A 20,511-nucleotide genomic window follows, 5' to 3' on the forward strand; every position below is an offset into this window, starting at 1 on the left:
TTTCGCAGATTTTTGATTTTTTGTGCAATTTTTCATGTTTTTTTACAGCGTATGATCGTGCATTGTGTTCTGCGTCCTGATTGGCTGTTGGACTGTAGACCATTGTCCATCAGTCTCCTCCTTACATAAACGTTGGATCAGTGTGACTCTGAAGTGCTGTACGTTTGCGATTTGTTTCCTCCCCGACAAAACCCACAATGTCGATGAAACGTTCTGCGCCGACAAAGACGCCGACGAAGGTTTGAACTTTGAGAGAGTTTAAACGAGAAAGAAATGTGAGAAAATGTTGACGCCTGTGTGAGAAAAGTGTATAAAGTGTGTGGTGAGGGGTTTTACAGCCAAAAACATAGAGAATAATTGTAAAAAAATAAAGCTGATACGTCACGGATTTTGATTTCGCGGGTTATTTTTAGACCGTGACCCCCACGATAAACGAGGGACCAAAGGAACAACTCACCTATTCACACACACTTTCACACACCAGTGGGGAGCCAGAATCGCACCGCCAACCTGTGGGTCAGCGGATCTAACTGCTCTACTAATGATGTTTATATGTGGAGAGCGGGATTCGAACCGGCGACCTTCAGATCCGTGGAAAAATATGAGCTACACCAAACACCAGCGCTCGTAAACACACAAGACTATCACTATTTTACCGATTTTTTATGTGTTTTAATCTTCAGATGGGAGTTTTACATAATTTTTTGCACATTTTATCCTCCTGCTGGTGTTGTACTTCGCGTTGCAACCCTGAAATTTCCCCATTATAGGACAGATAAAGATTCTTCCATCTTATCTGATTTGGTTTGGTCAAAGAGTTGATTTGACAGTTACACAAAGCCTGGGCTGCTTGAAAACGCTACGGTAAATACAGTAATCGACTCTCTGGATCGTTCTAAACGCGCGGCACGCCAGTCGTCGATGTGACAGGTGCATTGTGGGTAGCCTGCACTGACCGTGAGCCTGAGCCGCGGAGCTGTGCGAGTAACCCAGAGCCAACAGAGCCGTCTCCACCAGCTGAGAGAACAGGATGTCTTTTCTGACCAGGACGAACTCCGCGTGCTCCTCCCTGCTCTCGCACCCCTCCGTCTGCATCCCTCCATCGCACTGCTCCACCACGCAGAAGACAGGGATCATCACACCTGAAAAGAAAGACAAAAAAAGAGAGAACGGAGCATTATAAAGGGCAGTTTTATATCAAGACATCCACTTTCAGACTGGTCAAAATGGTAAACGGTCACATTTTTATACAGCGTTTTTCTAATTTCAAAGCGTTTTACACTAGGGAAACGTTCACCCTTTCACACGGGCATTTATACAACAGTGTACGCAGACGAGAGGGTGAGGTGGGTTAAGTGTCTTGCCCAAGGACACAACGACAAAGTTCGGACCAGTGGACAAACACTCCACTGTCACTGTCGTCCATATTGTCCCCTTAGAATAAAAGGTTTTTACTCTCTTGGCAGTTCTGTGACGTTTAGTTCACGTTTTCATAAAAATAAATGTTTTTTTTGTAATCAAATTTGTATCAAGTATCAAAGATTTAAATAAAAATAAAAGAAAGTACGACACATAAAATTTAAAGTACTGCGTTCTGATCCGAGTGTCTTTTGCCCCCGTCGTACATGGACCTCGGGGCTTTTGATCCAGGGCCACTTCTCATCTGGCAATTAATTAAACCTTTTAGACCCAATGATGGACTGGAAGCATTAGGCACTGTCCCAGCTCCAATAATAATAATAATAGACCCCTCCCCCCCAAACACACACAAACACACACACACACAGACGAACGCACACACACACACACGTTGTCTTCTACACAATATGGAGGTGCAGCCCCCAGACCCTGCAGCAGCCTGTTGTTTTAATCAGTCAATTCGTATATTTCTGTTTGGTGTCATTAATCACGGCGTTCCCAGGCCTCCCTCTCATGGAGTGAATTACACACTGCAGCGGCGTGCCAATCCAAGTAAGTGAATTTACCCAACAGGGAAATATAACTGTCAGCCCCTCAGACGAGCACCCCCCCTTCAGACCCTTGTGTTCACTCGTTCACTCTTCTCTCCAGAGCCTTGTGTTCACTCCTCGCTCTAGAGCCTTGTGTTCACTTGTTCACTCCTCTCTTCAGAGCCTTGTGTTCACTTTTCATCTCTGTGCCCCCTGTGGAGTACCCCCTCTGGAATACCCCTGTGGAGTGCCCTGTGTGGAGTGCCCCCTCTGGAGTGCCCCTATTGAGTACCCCCTGTGGAGTGCCCTCTCTGGAGTGCCCTCTCTGGAGTGCCCTCTCTGGAGTGCCCTCTCTGAAGTGCCCTCTCTGGAGTGCCCTCTCTGGAGTGCCCTCTCTGAAGTGCCCTCTCTGGAGTGCCCTCTCTGAAGTGCCCTCTCTGGAGTGCCCTCTCTGGAGTGCCCTCTCTGAAGTGCCTTTCTGAAGTGCCCTCTCTGGAGTGCCCTCTCTGGAGTGCCCTCTCTGAAGTGCCCTCTCTGGAGTGCCCTCTCTGGAGTGCCTTTCTGGAGTATATGGTCAATTATTATCATTAGATGGTCACATTTTTGCACAGCTCTTTTCCACCTTCAAGGCATCCACTCACACACACACACACACCCCACACACACACACTGGGGGCGATTAGTGTCTTGCCCATGGACACAACAACAACAGCATTCACCTGTGTGAGCTGGAATCGCACCACCAGCCCGACCTTCGTGAATGCAGTGACTTGTTGTATTTGGGTGTGTGAGCTTTACAGTGGCGCACATGTTCTGTCTCAGCCCATAGAAACAAGTCTCAGGTTTAAGACCGGATCGATCCTCACCGTGTAAATCTTGTTTATATGATGCAGCCTGTAACAGTAACAGTTCCCCATAGACTTATACATGAGCTCCAGCTGCTCTGGGCCGCGCTCGGTGCCAGGCCGAGCTCCACGCCAGGCACAAACTGTATAAAGAAGAGGACGGAGGGACTGAGGGAGCGTGACGTCACCCACAGCGTTCGGCTCCAGTCAAATGAAGCTCATCGAGTTATAGAGGTCAATTTGGAGCCGAGTTTCATATTTGGAATTCTGACTGTGAGTATCATAGCAACCAAAGAGCCAATCAGGAGCGAGGCTGTTGAAAGTAACGCCTCTTCCTGCCCGCACCGCTGGTTTAATCGTTTAATCCAGGTTCTTTTTAGCTGTGTAAATGACTGAAAAGGCTTTTATTCTGCACTTTTCTCTTTAATGCTAATCTTATGATGCTTATTTGTGATTATTTATGTATTTTCCATTTGTTGTATTGTGATTTTAATGTCTTTTTTATTCCGTAAAGCACTTTTGAATTACCTTTAATAAACTCGCCTTGCCTTGCCTTAGCTATGGTGTCAATCAAACCCGTTGCTAACGCTAACGGGGGGAGACTTCGGGGAAAGAAAGCGGCTGATTTGTCTGTTATTAATGTTCATATCTTGATTTACAGACACAATAGTAAAATACAAACACCAGGATCACGTAGAGCGGGTTAATACGAACATTTAAGACCAAAATAACGAGTCTGACAGCAGCAGATACAGAGAGAGGGGACACGGTTTTTCAATAGAAAGTGAATTACAGCCAGAGTCGATCCCAAATAATTCCTTATAGATGAGTCAATCAAACCTGTATTGACTTGATAAACAAAACTAAATCCTCCTGAGGTCTGAGCGCGTTTTAAAGTTGACGTATTACAGGAAACAGACTTTTACGAGTTGGTTTGTGTTTCCTCATCTTCATCATCATCATCTTACTCACAGTTATACTTCGTCTGATTCATACTTGTTTGCGTAATCCTGTGTTCTCCTGCAGTTGAGGTTTAAGTGCTCAGGAAATTCCAGTTTTTCACTCACCCCTAGCTCCGCCCACTGCTCTATATTTACTTGAGGTGATTTAAGAAAATTCAAGACGACATTGTGATGATCAAAATGTGAAATAATAATAATCTACGTATAGTTTGTTATCGTTTCATAACCAAAAAACGCCTAAAATGTGTTCTGTAAATGCAGTAAAAGTAGAAAAGTACTGCGCTTAAGTACAAATTTAGGTATATGTACTTTACTTATGTAGATTTTTACGCGACACAAAAGTAGAAGTATTTTTTATTATAGTTTTAGACGTGCTGAAAAGGCTGAGAGTTTATTTTTAACACGTTCAGAATTGGAGCAAAACTTAAATATACAAATAAAAGCAGATAAAAAACAAACAAACATTGATTCAGTTGTTTCTGTTGAACAAAATTCTGCTCAAATCTTTATCAAAATCACCACATTTGAAGTTTTTTACGACTCAAAATCTCCGTGAAATACTGTTACTTTTTACTCTTTAAGCACATTTTTACACAGGTACTTGAGCTGATTTTTCACGTGATACTTTTACTTTTACTTGAGTATTTCTTTGCCACGGTATCTGTACTTTCACAACTCTGAGTACTTAAACACGTCCCGTCCCGTCCGTACCTCCCAGGGGTCTCTGAGGGGCCCCGTTGTGCCGGATGATGCGCGGGCCGGTGGGACTCCCGTTCAGCTCCAGACGGCCCTTCTTCCCCGGCGGAGGCAGGTCGTTGAGGTCCGGACTGCTCCCCCTGCGCTCGGGACTGTCCTGGGCCACGGGACTCTCCCCTCCCTGCTCCATGCTCCTCCACACCTCCACTGGAGCGGCCGCGAGAGAGAACGAGCCTGAGGAGGAAAAAAAAAAAAAGGCATCAGGACGGGCCCGGGTGTGTCGGACGAGAGCGTTAAAGCGAAACCCGCAGACCTCGTTTCTTCTCATTTACGCTCTTGAAGTCGTATTTGGAGCGATTCGTGTTTGAGTTTAATCTTCAATCTCTTATTTTCACGACGCCATTTTGTCAATTTACCCCCGTTTTCACCTCCACTGTGACGTACGCACTTCCTTCTCCACTTTTATTCTCTTAATAGCTGATACTCGTAGAAATTGGCAGCGTCGCGTCGTCATTTTGGCATAAATGACGTGTGCTAGCGTGACGTGCAGCTGTCCATAGGGGGCGCCAACAGCTACGCGGCGCTTTGTTGCGATGACGTTTATGGCGACGTCACCTCCTGCAGTTTTCTAACCCGTACGTCAGCGGATTTGTTTCTTTTACCGAGTCGCTTTAGCTGAATATTGCGATTTAAAACGTGTGAATTATAACGTAATAATCCACGAGCGTCAGAGATGAGAACCATAGAGACACAAGCTCAACGCGGCAGATTCTTATTGATTACAAATCCCACGAAACCTCCGGTCATGGCAGCTCAGCCCAACAAGTGATCGATGAGTTGGCCACAGACCTCCAGTGTGGCCCAGGGAATATTAAAAACACATAAAGAAAACCGCACTGTTGCATTGTGGGACTTTCATAAGACGGACACTCCCCCAGCAGAGATAACTCACTGTCACTGTCACGCGCGGAGCTAAAAAGACTAAAACAGCTTTGTGACAGAGGGATTCAAATGCAGAAGTGCGGTTTTGAAAGGTAGAAATTATTTTAAAGCTTCACTATGGAACTTGGATCTATCCTCGTGGACACAAGCAGATCACTTCCTGTTTATAACGCGGCGGCTAGCAGGTTAGCTACGTCCATTTATACATACGGTCTATGGGGGTAAAACTGTGAATAGAGAAATGTATTTATGTTCGTGTGGCGCGGTGACCTCGGGGAGCCCGCGGTCTTCGTGCGTCTCCTGACCCACAGCGCTCGCCAAAAGTCTAATATCGACTAATGTCATCAGAGCAGAGGCGGAGCTGTGCCAAGAGTGGAGCCAAATGGAGCGTTTTATTTACACACGGGCCCCTGGACAGTGTGCCAGTGTGTGTGTGACCCCAGTGTGTGTGTGACCCCAGTGTGTGTGTGACCCCCAGTGTGTGTGTGACCCCCAGTGTGTGCGTGTGACCCCCAGTGTCTGTGTGACCCCAGTGTGTGTGACCCCAGAGTGTGTGTGACCCCCAGTGTGTGTGACCCCAGTGTGTGTGTGACCCCAGTGTGTGTGTGACCCCCAGTGTATGGGACCCCAGTGTGTGAGAACCAGTGTGTGTGACCCCCAGTGTGTGTGTGACCCCAGTGTGTGCGTGACCCCCAGTGTGTGCGTGACCCCCAGTGTGTGTGTTACCCCAGTGTGTGTGTGACCCCAGTGTGTGTGTGACAGCAGTGTGTGTGTGTGACCCCAGTGTGTGTGTGACCCCAGTGTGTGTGTGACCCCCAGTGTATGGGACCCCAGTGTGTGTGTAACTCCAGTGTGTGTGACCCCCAGTGTGTGTGACCTGGGGTGTGACATGACCCCCAGCGTGTGTGCCTCTCAGCATGTGTGTGACTCCTAGCGTCTGTGTGACCCCAGAGTGTGTGACCCCAGTGTGTGTGACCCTCAATGTGTGTGACTCCAGTGTGTGTGAGAACCAGTGTGTGAGAACCAGTGTGTGTGACCCCAGTGTGTGTGACTCCAGTGTGTGTGAGACCCAGTGTGTGTGACCCCAGTGTGTGTGACTCCAGTGTGTGTGAGAACCAGTGTGTGTGACCCCAGTGTGTGAGAACCAGTGTGTGTGTGACCCCAGTGTGTGTGAGAACCAGTGTGTGTGTGAGAACCAGTGTGTGTGAGAACCAGTGTGTGTGTGACCCCAGTGTGTGTGTGACCCCAGTGTGTGTGACCCCAGTGTGTGTGAGACCCTGTGTGAGTGAGACCCCAGTGTGTGTGAGAACCAGTGTGTGTGACCCCTGTGTGTGTGAGACCAGTGTGTGTGACTCCAATGTGTGTGAGAACCAGTGTGTGTGAGAACCAGCGTGTTTGACCCCAGTGTGTGTGAGACCAGTGTGTGTGACTCCAATGTGTGTGAGAACCAGTGTGTGTGAGAACCAGTGTGTTTGACCCCAATGTGTGTGACTCCAGTGTGTGTGAGAACCAGTGTGTGTGACCCCAGTGTGTGTGACCCCCAGTGTGTGTGACCCCAGTGTGTGTGAGACCCTGTGTGTGTGAGACCCCAGTGTGTGTGAGAACCAGTGTGAGAGAACCAGTGTGTGTGACTCCAGTGTGTGTGTGAGACCCTGTGTGTGTGAGACCCCAGTGTGTGTGAGAACCAGTGTGAGAGAACCAGTGTGTGTGTGAGACCCTGTGTGTGTGAGACCCCAGTGTGTGTGAGAACCAGTGTGAGAGAACCAGTGTGTGTGACCCCAGTGTGTGTGACCCCAGTGTGTGTGTGAGACCCTGTGTGTGTGAGACCCTGTGTGTGTGACCCCAGTGTGTGTGACCCCAGTGTGTGTGAGAACCAGTGTGTGTGAGAACCAGTGTGAGAGAACCAGAGTGTGTGACCCCAGTGTGTGTGACCCCCCCAGTGTGTGTGACCCCAGTGTGTGTGAGACCCTGTGTGTGTGAGACCCCAGTGTGTGTGAGAACCAGTGTGAGAGAACCAGTGTGTGTGACTCCAGTGTGTGTGACCCCAGTGTGTGTGTGAGACCCTGTGTGTGTGACCCCAGTGTGTGTGACTCCAGTGTGTGTGAGAACCAGTGTGTGTGAGAACCAGTGTGTGAGACCCCAGTGTGTGTGAGAACCAGTGTGAGAGAACCAGTGTGTGTGACTCCAGTGTGTGTGACCCCAGTGTGTGTGTGAGACCCTGTGTGTGTGACCCCAGTGTGTGTGACTCCAGTGTGTGTGAGAACCAGTGTGTGTGAGAACCAGTGTGAGAGAACCAGTGTGTGTGACCCCAGTGTGTGTGTGAGACCCTGTGTGTGTAACCCCAGTGTGTGTGTGTGACCCTGTGTGTGTGACTGCAGCGTGTGTGACCCCAGATGGCACAGCAGAAGAAGAGCTTTTCAATTAGAGTGTGGAAATCTACATTTACGAGTGGAAAAAAACACAGAAGTGACACTGGCCAGAAGTCCGAACACACGAAGGGGACTGAGGTCATCGTCCTGGTCACCGTAGAAGAACTGTGACCCAAACCCACAGACTGTATAAAGAAGCGGACTAAGTGAGTGTGACGCCACCCACAGCGTTTGGCTCCAGTTGAACGAAGCTCATCGAGGCTAGAGCAGTTATAGCGGCGAATCTGGAGCCCAGTTTCATCGTTGGAATTCCGACCGCGAGTATCATAGCAACAAAAGAGCCAATCCAGAGCGAGGCTGTTGAAGGTAACGCAACTTAACACCTGGGCACTTGGCAATGCTGTCAATCAAACCTGTTGCTAACGCTAACGCCTGATTTGTCTGTTATTAATGTTCATATCTTGATTTACAGACACAATAGTGAAATAAAAAAAACATTTAAAGACCAAAATGTTTTCTAATGTAAAGTGAAACGGAGCCAAAGTCGATGGAGACAGAAGCGCAGCCCGTGATCACTTCCTATTTGAAGCGTGGCGGCTAGCGGGTTAGCTACGTCCATTTACATAAACAGTCTACACACAAACCAAACTCGTCTAAATCTCCCAGTTGTTTCTGTTTGCTCGTTCTCCTCAGTAGCACTGCGGAACCTGCTGCTTCGCGTCCCTGTTCAGTTTCCATCCTTACGACACCGCACAGCTGAAGCACGGACCACAAGCAGCACAAAAACAAAACACACGATCTGTCAGGCATTAGGAGCCGGGCACCATTTCAAAACATAAATTAAAAACATTAGCATTTGGCGTGATTAAAAATGTGGGAGACGGAGAATCAAAAATGTAAGTGGTGAAGTTTATTAAAAAAGGCTTTAAAAAACAAAACAACTTCAAAGGCACGACACTTGTAGCTATAATTCACAATGTGCGTCTGGCTGAGAAGAGAGGGAGGGTTAGCAAATAAATACAACCGCTAACAGTATTTTAGCACATAAAGAACGCCTGGATTTAAACTTGACTCAAAACGACTTCAGTGGGAGCAGATGTTAGCATATGATGTTAGCGTATGAAGTTAGCGTATGTATTTCTAGCGTGTCTCTACAGCTGAGAGTGGAATCAGTGTTTCTAATGTGAGATTTATGAAAAGATCCTCGCAAGCTTCCGTATCTGGGGCGCGTTGTGACCTGCCATAGCTCCCGTGCTCCGCAGACGATCCCAATCTGAACCTCTGCTCCGCCATCGCGACATCGCCTCCACCACTGTAATCTCCCTGTTCCACACGTAACAACGACTTTAAAGAAGCGCCGTGTAACTTTTCACCACCCGCTTGTCGCCACGGAGACGTTATTGCTTCGCGCGGCACGTTTCGGATCCGTTAAAGTGAGTTGTTTTTAATTTATGTCGTTACGATTGCGTTTTATCGCTCAAAAATACATGGATTTGCATGCGTTCTTCAAGCAGGGTCGCCTTTCCGCAGACCTGACCCGTAACTCGACCTGGCGGTGTCGTTATCTTCAAGAATGACCAAAGCGAGCACACTTTTAAGCAAAAACCAGCCTGAAAAGTAAGATCCAGAGAGTCCGAGCTGGATTGTGTTAGCTAAGCGTGTCATATCTTGCATTAGCTCACAGACATTTGCAATAAATTATGAAAAAAAACATCATGTTCTTCTACCCACATATTAAATAAAAATGTTTTTCTTTATCTGTCACGCTATGTTCTAATCCCGAATTAAGTACAACAACAACAACAACAACAAATCCACATCTGATCTCAACGATAATAAACTGAAGTCAAGTTAAGCTTATACAAATGGACATAGCTAACGTGCTAGCATAGACTGTATATACAAATGGACATCGCTAACGTGCTAGCATAGACTGTATATACAAATGTACATAGCTAACGTGCTAGCATAGACTGTATATACAAATGGACATCGCTAACCTGCTAGCTGCCGCGTTCCAAATAGAAAACGAGCAACAGTACGCGCTTCCGGTTCCATCAACTCTGGCTCCTATTCACTTTCTACTGAAAAACTGTCATTTCGGTCTTAAAATGTTCGTATTCATTTGACCGCGGCCGAACTCTGTGGGTCGCGCTCCCTTCGTCCACTTCTACTATAGCTTTGTACAAAAACGCTTGTTGCATAATATTACTCTGCAGGTTAAACACAGCTCTCCTTTGTTGTCCGAATCCGTTCCGAGGACACCCATTGATCCCATTGATACTTTTATCAGATATAAAACCTTAACGAGCGCGCAGTAATGACCGCGAGATGGCTATCGGGTTTATCTGCGTTCATCTGCGCTCGTCTAAAGCCCTTTTGTGATAAGCTCCGCGAGGGTCTGAGCAGTTAATAAGGGACAGTTACGTGAAGATGTGTTCCGCCTTGTTATGGAGACAGGAACCATCATGTAATTCGAACACGATAACGAAAGGTCACGCGGTTTATGGCTGCTCCGGCCGGCAGCGGAGCGAGGGAGGTTAAGGGGAAAATTTATGTTTGCTAGAGTCGAGCGTGACGTGCTAGCTTCAGGTCGGGGGTAAGTCGTTAGTTAGCAAGGCAAGGCAAGTTTATTTATATAGCGCAACTGGTCTTCAAAGTATTTCAAAGTGCTTTACGGAATCAGAAAGACGTTAAAATCACAATATAACACATCAAAACATAAATAATCATCGTAAAATTAACATTAAAAGAGAAGAGGCTGAGTAAAAACAGTTAAAGCTGCAGAAAATTGCACTTTGCTAATACGTACATCTCTGCAAATGCACAAATCTGATCTCGGAATAGATATATTTAGTAAAAAAACAAAGATTCAACACACTTAGGTCGTATTTTAAAAGTTATATTCCACTAAAAAGATTTGACAGTGACACTGGTCCCACACGACATTTCAAACTCTTTTATTTTCTCTTTTTTTTTTTTTTGCTCGGACGATAAAGCCGCTATCAGATTCCACATTCTGACATGCTGTAGACATAACAAACGCGACAGCCAAAGACACGATTGCAGAGAGTGAAAAACGTGACCACACCCATCCAAATAAAAGAGGGGGATCGGGGACAAACAAATACACCTCTAAACAAGTCTCCCAACTCCAAACACGTCCACACAAACACAAGAGACCAGTCTAAACTATGACGGGATCACTGCGCCGAAACATACACTCTGTAATAATGACATGGCTCTTTATGCACAGCTCTTCATATCAGCGTCTAGCACACAGAGAAATTTGGACTTTAGTTTCCTCGCGTTTGTGGATTTTCAGACGTAATCTCCTCATGATTAAGTAAATAAGTAAATAAATAAATGCATAAAATGTGTCTCTTTATGTTGTTTTGCATTTTTAAATCAGTGGAAATTTAAACCAAAATTTGTGAAGAAGGAAAAAAATAAAATAAATAAATAATGGAAAAATTAGGTTTATTTACATTTTTATTTCTTCATTATGATTAGATTTTTTTTAATTAATATATATTTATTTTTTACTTTATTTTACAAAATTCTCTTCTTTCACCAAACAGCTTGTGGAACGCAAACGGCAAAAAAAAAAAAAAAAAGGGAATGAATCAAATAAGTAAAAACAAAAACTATCTGCCAAACTATGACATAGTTTCATAGTTTGGCTCGTGTAATGACGGTGGTGATGGACCCCATTTTAAAAGCTCACACAGCTTCTTAGTAGGACGTCCATGTTTTTCACAGTGTCACTTATAAACTGGCGTACATATGTAAACAGAACACGTATGTGCACAGGATACACGCGTGTGCGCAGTAAACGTGAAGCAGGAGTGTGTACGTGACTTATATAATGCTGATCGCTGTGAAAAATACATTGAATTGAATTAAACATGATAAGGGAGAGCACTATAGTCTACTCACAGTGGTAATTAGCACACAAATCCGCGCTCGTCAGTAAAGTTTATATTCAGACTTACAGAACGCTTCAAACTGTGAATGCCACTCTGTAAACGCATTGTATTTGATGACGTTTATTAGCTTTATTCGTTGGATTGGTTTGGAATGTAAAGTACATGTGCAGAGGAGAGGAACACACACAGCACACACACTCGTCCTATCTCCCTCAGAGTAATAAAGTGTGTGTTAAACCTGCAGCAGACAGTGAGCGTGACCTCTCGGGGCAATATTAGAGCTGATAACGGGGGATGGGACAAGAGGCGTCACCTGCACCATAAATATGCAGCTATTCTCTTCTGTTTTATGGCGTCGTTATCGGCCTATTGGTTAATACTTGGCTCTGAGGAGTTGGCAGAAGAAGGTAGAGACAACACTGAGCGAATACAGGTGGAAAACGGAGGAAATGTGCGTTCACTAGTATAGATAGGTTGCGCAACTATAAAACTATGACTTTTATCTTTTTGAATAATCTAAAAATATGTTTGAGAGTTGTAAATAAGCAAAAGGAGCATGTTTTGTCCATGTTCATCATGTTAAAAACCACAGTTCCAGTTCCATTTGAGTCAAGGGCTGCACTTTAAATGTTGAAAAGTGAGAAAACAGGCTAATGTTTGGTGGAGCTAACGCAATCCCGTCGTCAGCGTTTGTTTCTGAGCTGGTTTTTATCTGTTTATGAGGAGTGATTTCAGTTACATTATCGTGGAATCTGCCGTTTATGTCCTTCAGATGTGTTACTGTTGAGACGTGGGAGAGACGGAGCGTTTTTTACCAAACACACTTCAACGAAACACACTCACACCGGCACAAAAATGTGTAGTCCACAGAGGCTCAAACGTTCACTCATGAATTCTCTTTTATTCACTTGTATATTCACTTTTATTCACTTGTATTTTCACTTTTATTCACTCGTATATTCACTTTTATTCACTTGTATTTTCACTTTTATTCACTCGTATATTCACTCATATATTCACTTTTATTCACTCGTATATTCACTTTTATGCACTTGTATTTTCACTTTTATTCACTTGTATTTTCACTTTTATTCACTCGTATATTCACTCGTATTGTAATTTTTATTCACTCGTATATTCACTTTTATTCACTTGTATAGTCACTTTTATTCACTCGTATATTCACTTTTATTCACTCGTATTGTCACTTTTATTCACTTGTATATTCACTTTTATTCACTTGTATTTTCACTTTTATTCACTCGTATATTCACTTTTATTCACTTGTATTTTCACTTTTATTCACTTGTATATTCACTCATATATTCACTTTTATTCACTCGTATATTCACTTTTATTCACTTGTATTTTCACTTTTATTCACTTGTATTTTCACTTTTATTCACTCGTATATTCACTCGTATTGTCATTTTTATTCACTCGTATATTCACTTTTATTCACTTGTATAGTCACTTTTATTCACTCGTATATTCACTTTTATTCACTCGTATTGTCATTTTTATTCACTCGTATATTCACTTTTATTCACTTGTATAGTCACTTTTATTCACTCGTATATTCACTTTTATTCACTCGTATTGTCACTTTTATTCACTCGTATAGCCACTTTTATTCACTCGTATTGTCACTTTTATTCACTCGTATAGTCACTTTTATTCACTCGTATTGTCACTTTTATTCACTCGTATATTCACTTTTATTCACTCGTATAGTCACTTTTATTCAATTCAATTCAATTCATTTATTTTTGTAACGCCCAAAATCACAACAACAGTTGTCTCGAAGGGCGTTCATGTTTTGGTTGCCATTCACTCGTATTGTCACTTTTATTCACTCGTATATTCACTTTTATTCACTTGTATAGTCACGTTTATTCACTTGTATAGTCACGTTTATTCACTCGTATTGTCACTTTTATTCACTCGTACTGTCACTTTTATTCACTTGTATAGTCACTTTTATTCACTCGTATATTCACTTTTATTCACTTGTATAGTCACTTTTATTCACTTGCATTTTCACTTTTATTCACTCGTATATTCACTTTTATTCACTTGTATAGTCACTTTTATTCACTCGTATATTCACTTTTATTCACTTGTATAGTCACGTTTATTCACTTGTATTTTCACTTTTATTCACTCGTATATTCACTTTTATTCACTTGTATATTCACTTCTATTCACTCGTATTTTCACTTTTATTCACTCGTATTGTCACTTTTATTCACTTGTATTTTCACTTTTATTCACTCGTATATTCACTTTTATTCACTTGTATATTCACTTTTATTCACTCATATATTCACTTTTATTCACTCATATATTCACTTTTATTCACTCATGCATTCACGTGAACATTCACTCGTGCATCTTCACTCTATACACTCACTTTATACATTCACTCTATACATTTGTTTGTGCATTCACTCGTACGTTCACTGGTGCACTCATGTGAACATTCACTCATACCTTCCCTCTGTACATTCACTCATATATTCACTCGTACGTTCACTCTATGAGTTCACTTTATCCGTTCACTCTCACGTTCATTAAATGATGCTAACACTTTCATTTTCTCATAAACCTGTGATTTGATAAAACAGGATGAAATAAGCAGTTTTGGCTCCGCCCTTCAGTTTTACTCAATGAACTTAGCTGCTAACCACAGACCATTACACACACACCAGACCATTACACACACCAGACCATTACACACACCAGAGCATTACACACACCAGACCATTACACACACACCAGACCATTACACACACCAGAGCATTACACACACACCAGACCATTACACACACCAGAGCATTACACACACACCAGACCATTACACACACCAGAGCATTACACACACCAGAGCATTACACACACCAGAGCATTACACACACCAGAGCATTACACACACACCAGACCATTACACACACCAGACCATTACACACACCAGAGCATTACACACACACCAGACCATTACACACACCAGAGCATTACACATGCACCAGAGCATTACACACACCAGAGCATTACACACACCAGAGCATTACACGCACACCAGACCATTACACACACCAGAGCATTACACACACACCAAAGCACTACACACACAGATGATTACACACACCAGAGCACTATGCACACACACCAGAGCACTACACGCACACACAACAGAGTGTTACACACACACCAGAGCCACACACAACAGAGTGCTACACACACACACAACAGAGTGTTACACACACACCAGAGCACTACACACACACACACAACAGAGTGCTACACACACCAGAGCACTACACACACACAACAGAGTGCTACACACACCAGAGCGCTACACACACCAAAGTACTACACACACACACACCAGAGCGCTACACACACACCAAAGCACTACACACACAGATGATTACACACACCGGAGCACTACACACACACATCAGAGCACTACACACACACAACAGAGCGCTACACACACACATCAGAGCACTACACACACACAACAGAGCGCTACACACACAGCAGCTCTTTCAGGACCACACACAGATCGTGTCATCTGATGCACTTGTGTCCTGTGTGTAAAACAAACGACATTGACAGGGAATGAAAATATATCAGCATCATTAACTACAACATGAACAAAGACTTAATTAACTATTTGATGATATGAATTCAGAGTTTATAAAGAAAGAGGCTCAGCAGTGACTTGATGAAGGGGTTTGTGGTCAGAGGGTGAGGGGTTAGGGGACAGGAGTCAGGGAGTAGGGCTCTGGGGTGAGGAGTTAGTGAGTGTTTCTTGATGCTTCCTTAAGGCTCATTATATTATTGATTTTTTTATTTGTTTGTATTGTCTTTATTAAAGTGTTAGCGACAGAGATGCAGCAACAACACGCTCATGAATTCAACTTTATGTTTTATGTTTGCTTCCATGAGCCAGACTCAAGAAGAAATGTGTAATTACAACATTTAACTCTCAAACAGAGTGATTATTCTGAGCCGGTCTGTTTTTAGTTTGGTCACATGTTCTAGAGCGTGTGATTATTCAAAGAGCAGTGTATCTTCTTCATGATGACGAGGGAAACAGCCATTTTAAAATCGTATTTTTGTCATAATTAATGCACGACAGAGTCGCCGTGTGGAGCAGGCTGGAGTTTGGCTCAGAGCACGTCCACAGACGAGGGGCCAAACCCTGAGGACCGCAGCTCACACCGGCCTCACCAGAGTGGGCACAACCGCGGGAAACAGGGCACGAGGAAATAACAGAGGGCACAACACAGGGCGTAATGTGGGGCACAACACAGGGCACCACACGGGGCACAACACAGGGCACCACACGGGGCACAACACAGGGCACCACACGGGGCACAACACAGGGCATCACACGGGGCACAACACATGGGGCACAACACAGGGTATAATACAGGGCACGCTAAAATAACAGAGGGCACAACACGGCACAACACAGGGCGTAATGTGGGGCACAACACGGGGCACTACATGGGGCACAACATGGAGCACAACACATGGGGCACTACACAGGGCATAACACAGGGTATAATACAGGGCACGCTAAAATAACAGAGGGCACAACACGGCACAACACAGGGCACATAAAAGGGCATAAAACAGGGCACAACTGAGGGCATAACTGAGGGCACGCTAAAATAACAAATGGCATAGCAGAGGGCAGTGGGGCACCACACAGGGCACCACACAGGGCACCACACAGGGCACCACACAGGGCACCACACAGGGCATATATAACACAGGGCATATATAACACGGGGAATAACACGGGGCACACCACACAGACCAGATGTAACACAGGGCATAACACAGGGCATGTACAACACTGGGGCACAGCACAGGGCACTGCACGGGGCATCACACAGGGAACCACACGACCTCGGCCTCTAGTTTTACACTAAACATGAACGCGCCTGCAGCCTCACGGGCCGCGCGTCTTGAGTCACGCGCTTTATCTGTGACATAGATTATTACTGAAACAAAGTGGGCACAAAGTGGGCACAAAGTGGGCACTTTAATAAAAACAAAACATAACAATTTTACCTGAAGCCTGTAACCAAATCTAAAGCTGTGAGTGGCACGTTATTCCACATTATGCGGTGTGTGTTTCAGCTCTGATGCAAAGGACACGCGCGCGCCAACGTCACCTTTACGCGCAGCGAAACTTTTGCGTCAATGTGCAAACTTTAAAGTCGAGGCTGAACGGCGCTGCCAGCTGAGGCGCGTTTTCTGTCCGTGTTTTGGAGTCTGTAAAAGTTTTCAGCACCGGCCCCAGGCCTCGTGAGCGGGCACGAGCGGGCACGAGCGCTGCAGCCTCCTCCGGAAATCAGACAATTTTATTCCACAGCTAAACAAAAATGAAACATCTCCTACCTCTGCTTGTGTTTTTGTTTTACAGATTAACATTTTGATTAATTCTTTATATTTTTATATTCTGCAGTTTAACAGTTTATTTATGTATTCCTTCCAAACATGAGAGTTCCGTGTCCGCTGCGCCGCGTGCCCTGCTTAAAGTGACTCTTTGTGGAGAGAAGCCCATAATCTGGAGCATTATTTTTATGAGCGAGGCCGTAAACAGACTGAGGATCTGGATCTGGACACAGTTTAAGGTCAGGACTGAGGATCTGGATCTGGACACAGTTTAAGGTCAGGACTGAGGATCTGGATCTGGACACAGTTTAAGGTCAGACTCGTCCCTTTGGTCGTGACACTGCGCGTCCTGCAGCGCGTAAAAGGTGAATATTTAAAGTTATTAATGCTCAGATGAACACCACACAGCGCGCGCATGTATTTATATTTTTGTACAATAAAATCTCGTTTATGGATCTTTCTTTGACAGAGGGTTTAGGCCCGGGTCCAGGGCTGCAAAAGGCGCACTACAAACTACGTTAAAAATCTTTGCACATTTTTAAGCGGCTAAAATAACGTCACATAATGTTTGCGTGTTGCGTTTGCACCTCTTTGAAAGTCAGAGTCCTGCACAGTGCGCCTCGGTGTCGCTCTGCGCTCGGGCCTCTGTGACTCAAATCTCACTCAGGAGTTTGGGTTAAAGCTCTGGGACTTTTTCGAGAGACTTTTGCCTTTTGCCTCTGCGGCCTTCACTGCTTTTTCCCCTCAGCGCTACAAACACGTGTGTGTGTGTGTGTGTGTGTGTGTGTGTGTGTGGTGTGTGGGGGTGGGTGGGGGTGTGTGTGTGGGGGTGTGTGGGTGTGTGTGTGTGTGTGTGTGTGTGTGTGTGTGTGTGTGTGTGTGTGTGTGTGGTCGTGTTCACCTGCGCTAAAACACACGTCTGAAAAATACAGGTCAGTTTGTGTTTCTTCTTTTGAGAAACACTGTTGTTCTGTCCTGTTTTCAGAAGTGTTTGAATTGGGAGTTAAAAAGTGACACGCGCGTGCCACCTGTGTTTTGTTAAAAAATAAAAGTCGCGCGCTCTATTAATACATTTACGTGATTTGCGTAATGTTTGGAAAGAATTATTTATTCAGTTTAAATAAAAGAGAATGTGCACGCGCACAGGATGTATATAATGATTATAACGTGTCTCTTCTTCTTCAGGACTGTTCCACTTAAAAACTAAAAACACTGAACAATCTGCACGTTCATTTGGCCTCACACGCGCACACGCACAGCTACAGCTCTGCACTAACCTTATATATATATATATATATATATATATATATATATATATATATATATATATATATATATATATATATATATATATATATATATATATATATATATATATATATATATATATATATATTATATATATATATATATATATATATATATATATATATATATATATATATATATATATATATATATATATATATATATATATATATATATATATATATATATATATATATATATATATATATATATATATATATATATATATATATATATATATATATATATGCTGTTATGTTACATATATATGTAATTATGATGCGATGGGTGGAGTAAATATGTTTTGTTCAGGACATAATCCAAACAAGGATTTTTATGATTTAGGTGAAATTTGCCACAAAAGCAAATAAGACTAATGAGCTGCTAATATTATGAATATTAACAATAATTATTAAAACAACAAGAGTAAGAATCATATTAATAACACAAGGCCCGGATTATTCATAATCAGTTTCATGAATCATTTCTGTCAAAACCAAATCAACGAAACCACAGCGTCATCAGGAAAAATAAAATATCTGAAATAAAATGTCTGGGTCAAGAAACACGACGCTGAAGCTTTTTCTCTCGTTTTTGTTTTAGGATTCTACGATTCTTCAAATTTGACTCGTTTGGAACAGTGTGTGTGTGTGTGTGAGGGGGGGGGAGGGGGGGGGCGTGTGTGTGTGTGTGTGTGTGTGTGTGTGTGTGTGTGTGTGTACTCACTGTTTATGGGGTGAGTGTGTCTCTGTCCGCTGTGGAGACTCTGTCCATTGATCAACAGTAATGAATCCAGGGCTGGAATCTTCTCTGGGGCTTTGGACCTCCACACACCCGGGAAACACTCGGGATACTCCGGGACCCTGTCGGTCTTTGGACCTCCACACACTCCGGATACACCCGGGACACACTCGGGATACTCCGGGACCCCGGTCGGTCTCGCGTGTCCAGTCGCGCGTAAAGCCGTGGGGCGCGCGGACAGCTGCAGGATGAGGTGGGATGTCCCGTCAATGGTAAACGGAGACCCCGTGTCCAGAGGAACTTTACCCGCAACTTTTCCCTCTTATCAGCGAGTCCCGTGGAGCTTAAGGTCTCATCGTCTGTGGAAATGAGGCTGTTCTGAGGAGAACGGAGCCGCGGCGAGAACTAAACCAAACTCAAGTGAAAACCCCGCGCGTAAAACCAAACCGGGACCGAGGAGCGAGGAGCTTTGCACCGAGAATAAAGTTCTGTCGGAGCGAAATGATCAGGTTGTAATCAGCGCGTGTCACTTTGAATCTCGCCCGTGCCAACGGGCGCACTGACTGATAGAGGGAGGAGAGACAAAGACTGAAGGAAGGAAGCGAAGGAGGGAGGAAGGGGGCGTTGGGAAACTAATATGACACATTTAGTGGGCAGGAGCTTTACGCACAGCGCGCACAGTGATATGAAATGCCCTGTGGAAGAATACACTCGTGGATTTCAGACAGAACTGGTCGAAGGCACTGCATCTGTGCGTAAATGAAGCTGAAGCTTTTCAGCCCCAGGGCTGTACCAACAGTGTCTGTGATGGAATATGAGTTTAGTGTCGCTCTGAATCCTGTGCGTCTTAGTTTTGACTCGGCTCTTTTTGTTTTTGGGCTGTAGTCTCCTGACCTGGTTGGAGCGCGCGTGCCCCTGTGACGCCGGGACCTTGACATATCAAATATTCAGCCTCTTGTAACTTTTTTCCATGTGAGACTTTGTGGCGGGCGCAGCGCGCGCTTATCGCCTCTTTATCTCAGTCTAATAGTTTCACACTTGTCAGTATCATTGCGCAGATAAAACGTATTGAGCTGAAGTCCAAGCCCTGATGCGCGTTAATGAATAGCCTAATACTAATAATCAGAGCGCGAGGAAGATGAGCAGCAGCGACTGATGGCGCCATGTAATAATTAACCACAGGACACAGATGTCCCCGAGCTGTTTAAAGACAAAGACATCATGACATATTAGCAACAGACATCATTATTTTATCATTATTATTATTATTTATTTTATTAACTTATTAATTTATTTTACCTCAACAGCCTGTTTTATTCATAACTGACCCGGTGTTTCGAGCAGTCTGGACT

General features: G+C 44.1%; 1 protein-coding gene across 6 annotated transcripts in view; it reads right to left on the reverse strand.

Annotated features, from left to right (window-relative positions):
* Positions 1 to 19,475, reverse strand: part of satb2 (SATB homeobox 2) — a 54,048-nt gene extending 34,573 nt beyond the window's left edge. For 3 of the 6 annotated variants that reach the window (XM_033987365.2, XM_055230685.1, XM_055230684.1), the window contains exons 1-3: positions 19,145 to 19,475; positions 4,468 to 4,686; positions 957 to 1,142 (exon numbers count right to left, since the gene is read on the reverse strand). In XM_033987365.2, coding sequence (XP_033843256.1) covers positions 957 to 1,142; positions 4,468 to 4,642 — 361 coding nt within the window. In that variant the 5' untranslated portion in view covers positions 4,643 to 4,686; positions 19,145 to 19,475. The remainder of the gene's footprint in view (positions 1 to 956; positions 1,143 to 4,467; positions 4,687 to 19,144) is intronic. The other 3 variants (XM_055230686.1, XM_033987364.2, XM_033987363.2) reach the window with 2 other exon arrangements.
* Positions 19,476 to 20,511: the final 1,036 nt, after the last annotated feature.

Source organism: Periophthalmus magnuspinnatus, chromosome 21 (assembly GCF_009829125.3).
Source record: "Periophthalmus magnuspinnatus isolate fPerMag1 chromosome 21, fPerMag1.2.pri, whole genome shotgun sequence".
NCBI lineage: Eukaryota > Metazoa > Chordata > Actinopteri > Gobiiformes > Gobiidae > Periophthalmus > Periophthalmus magnuspinnatus.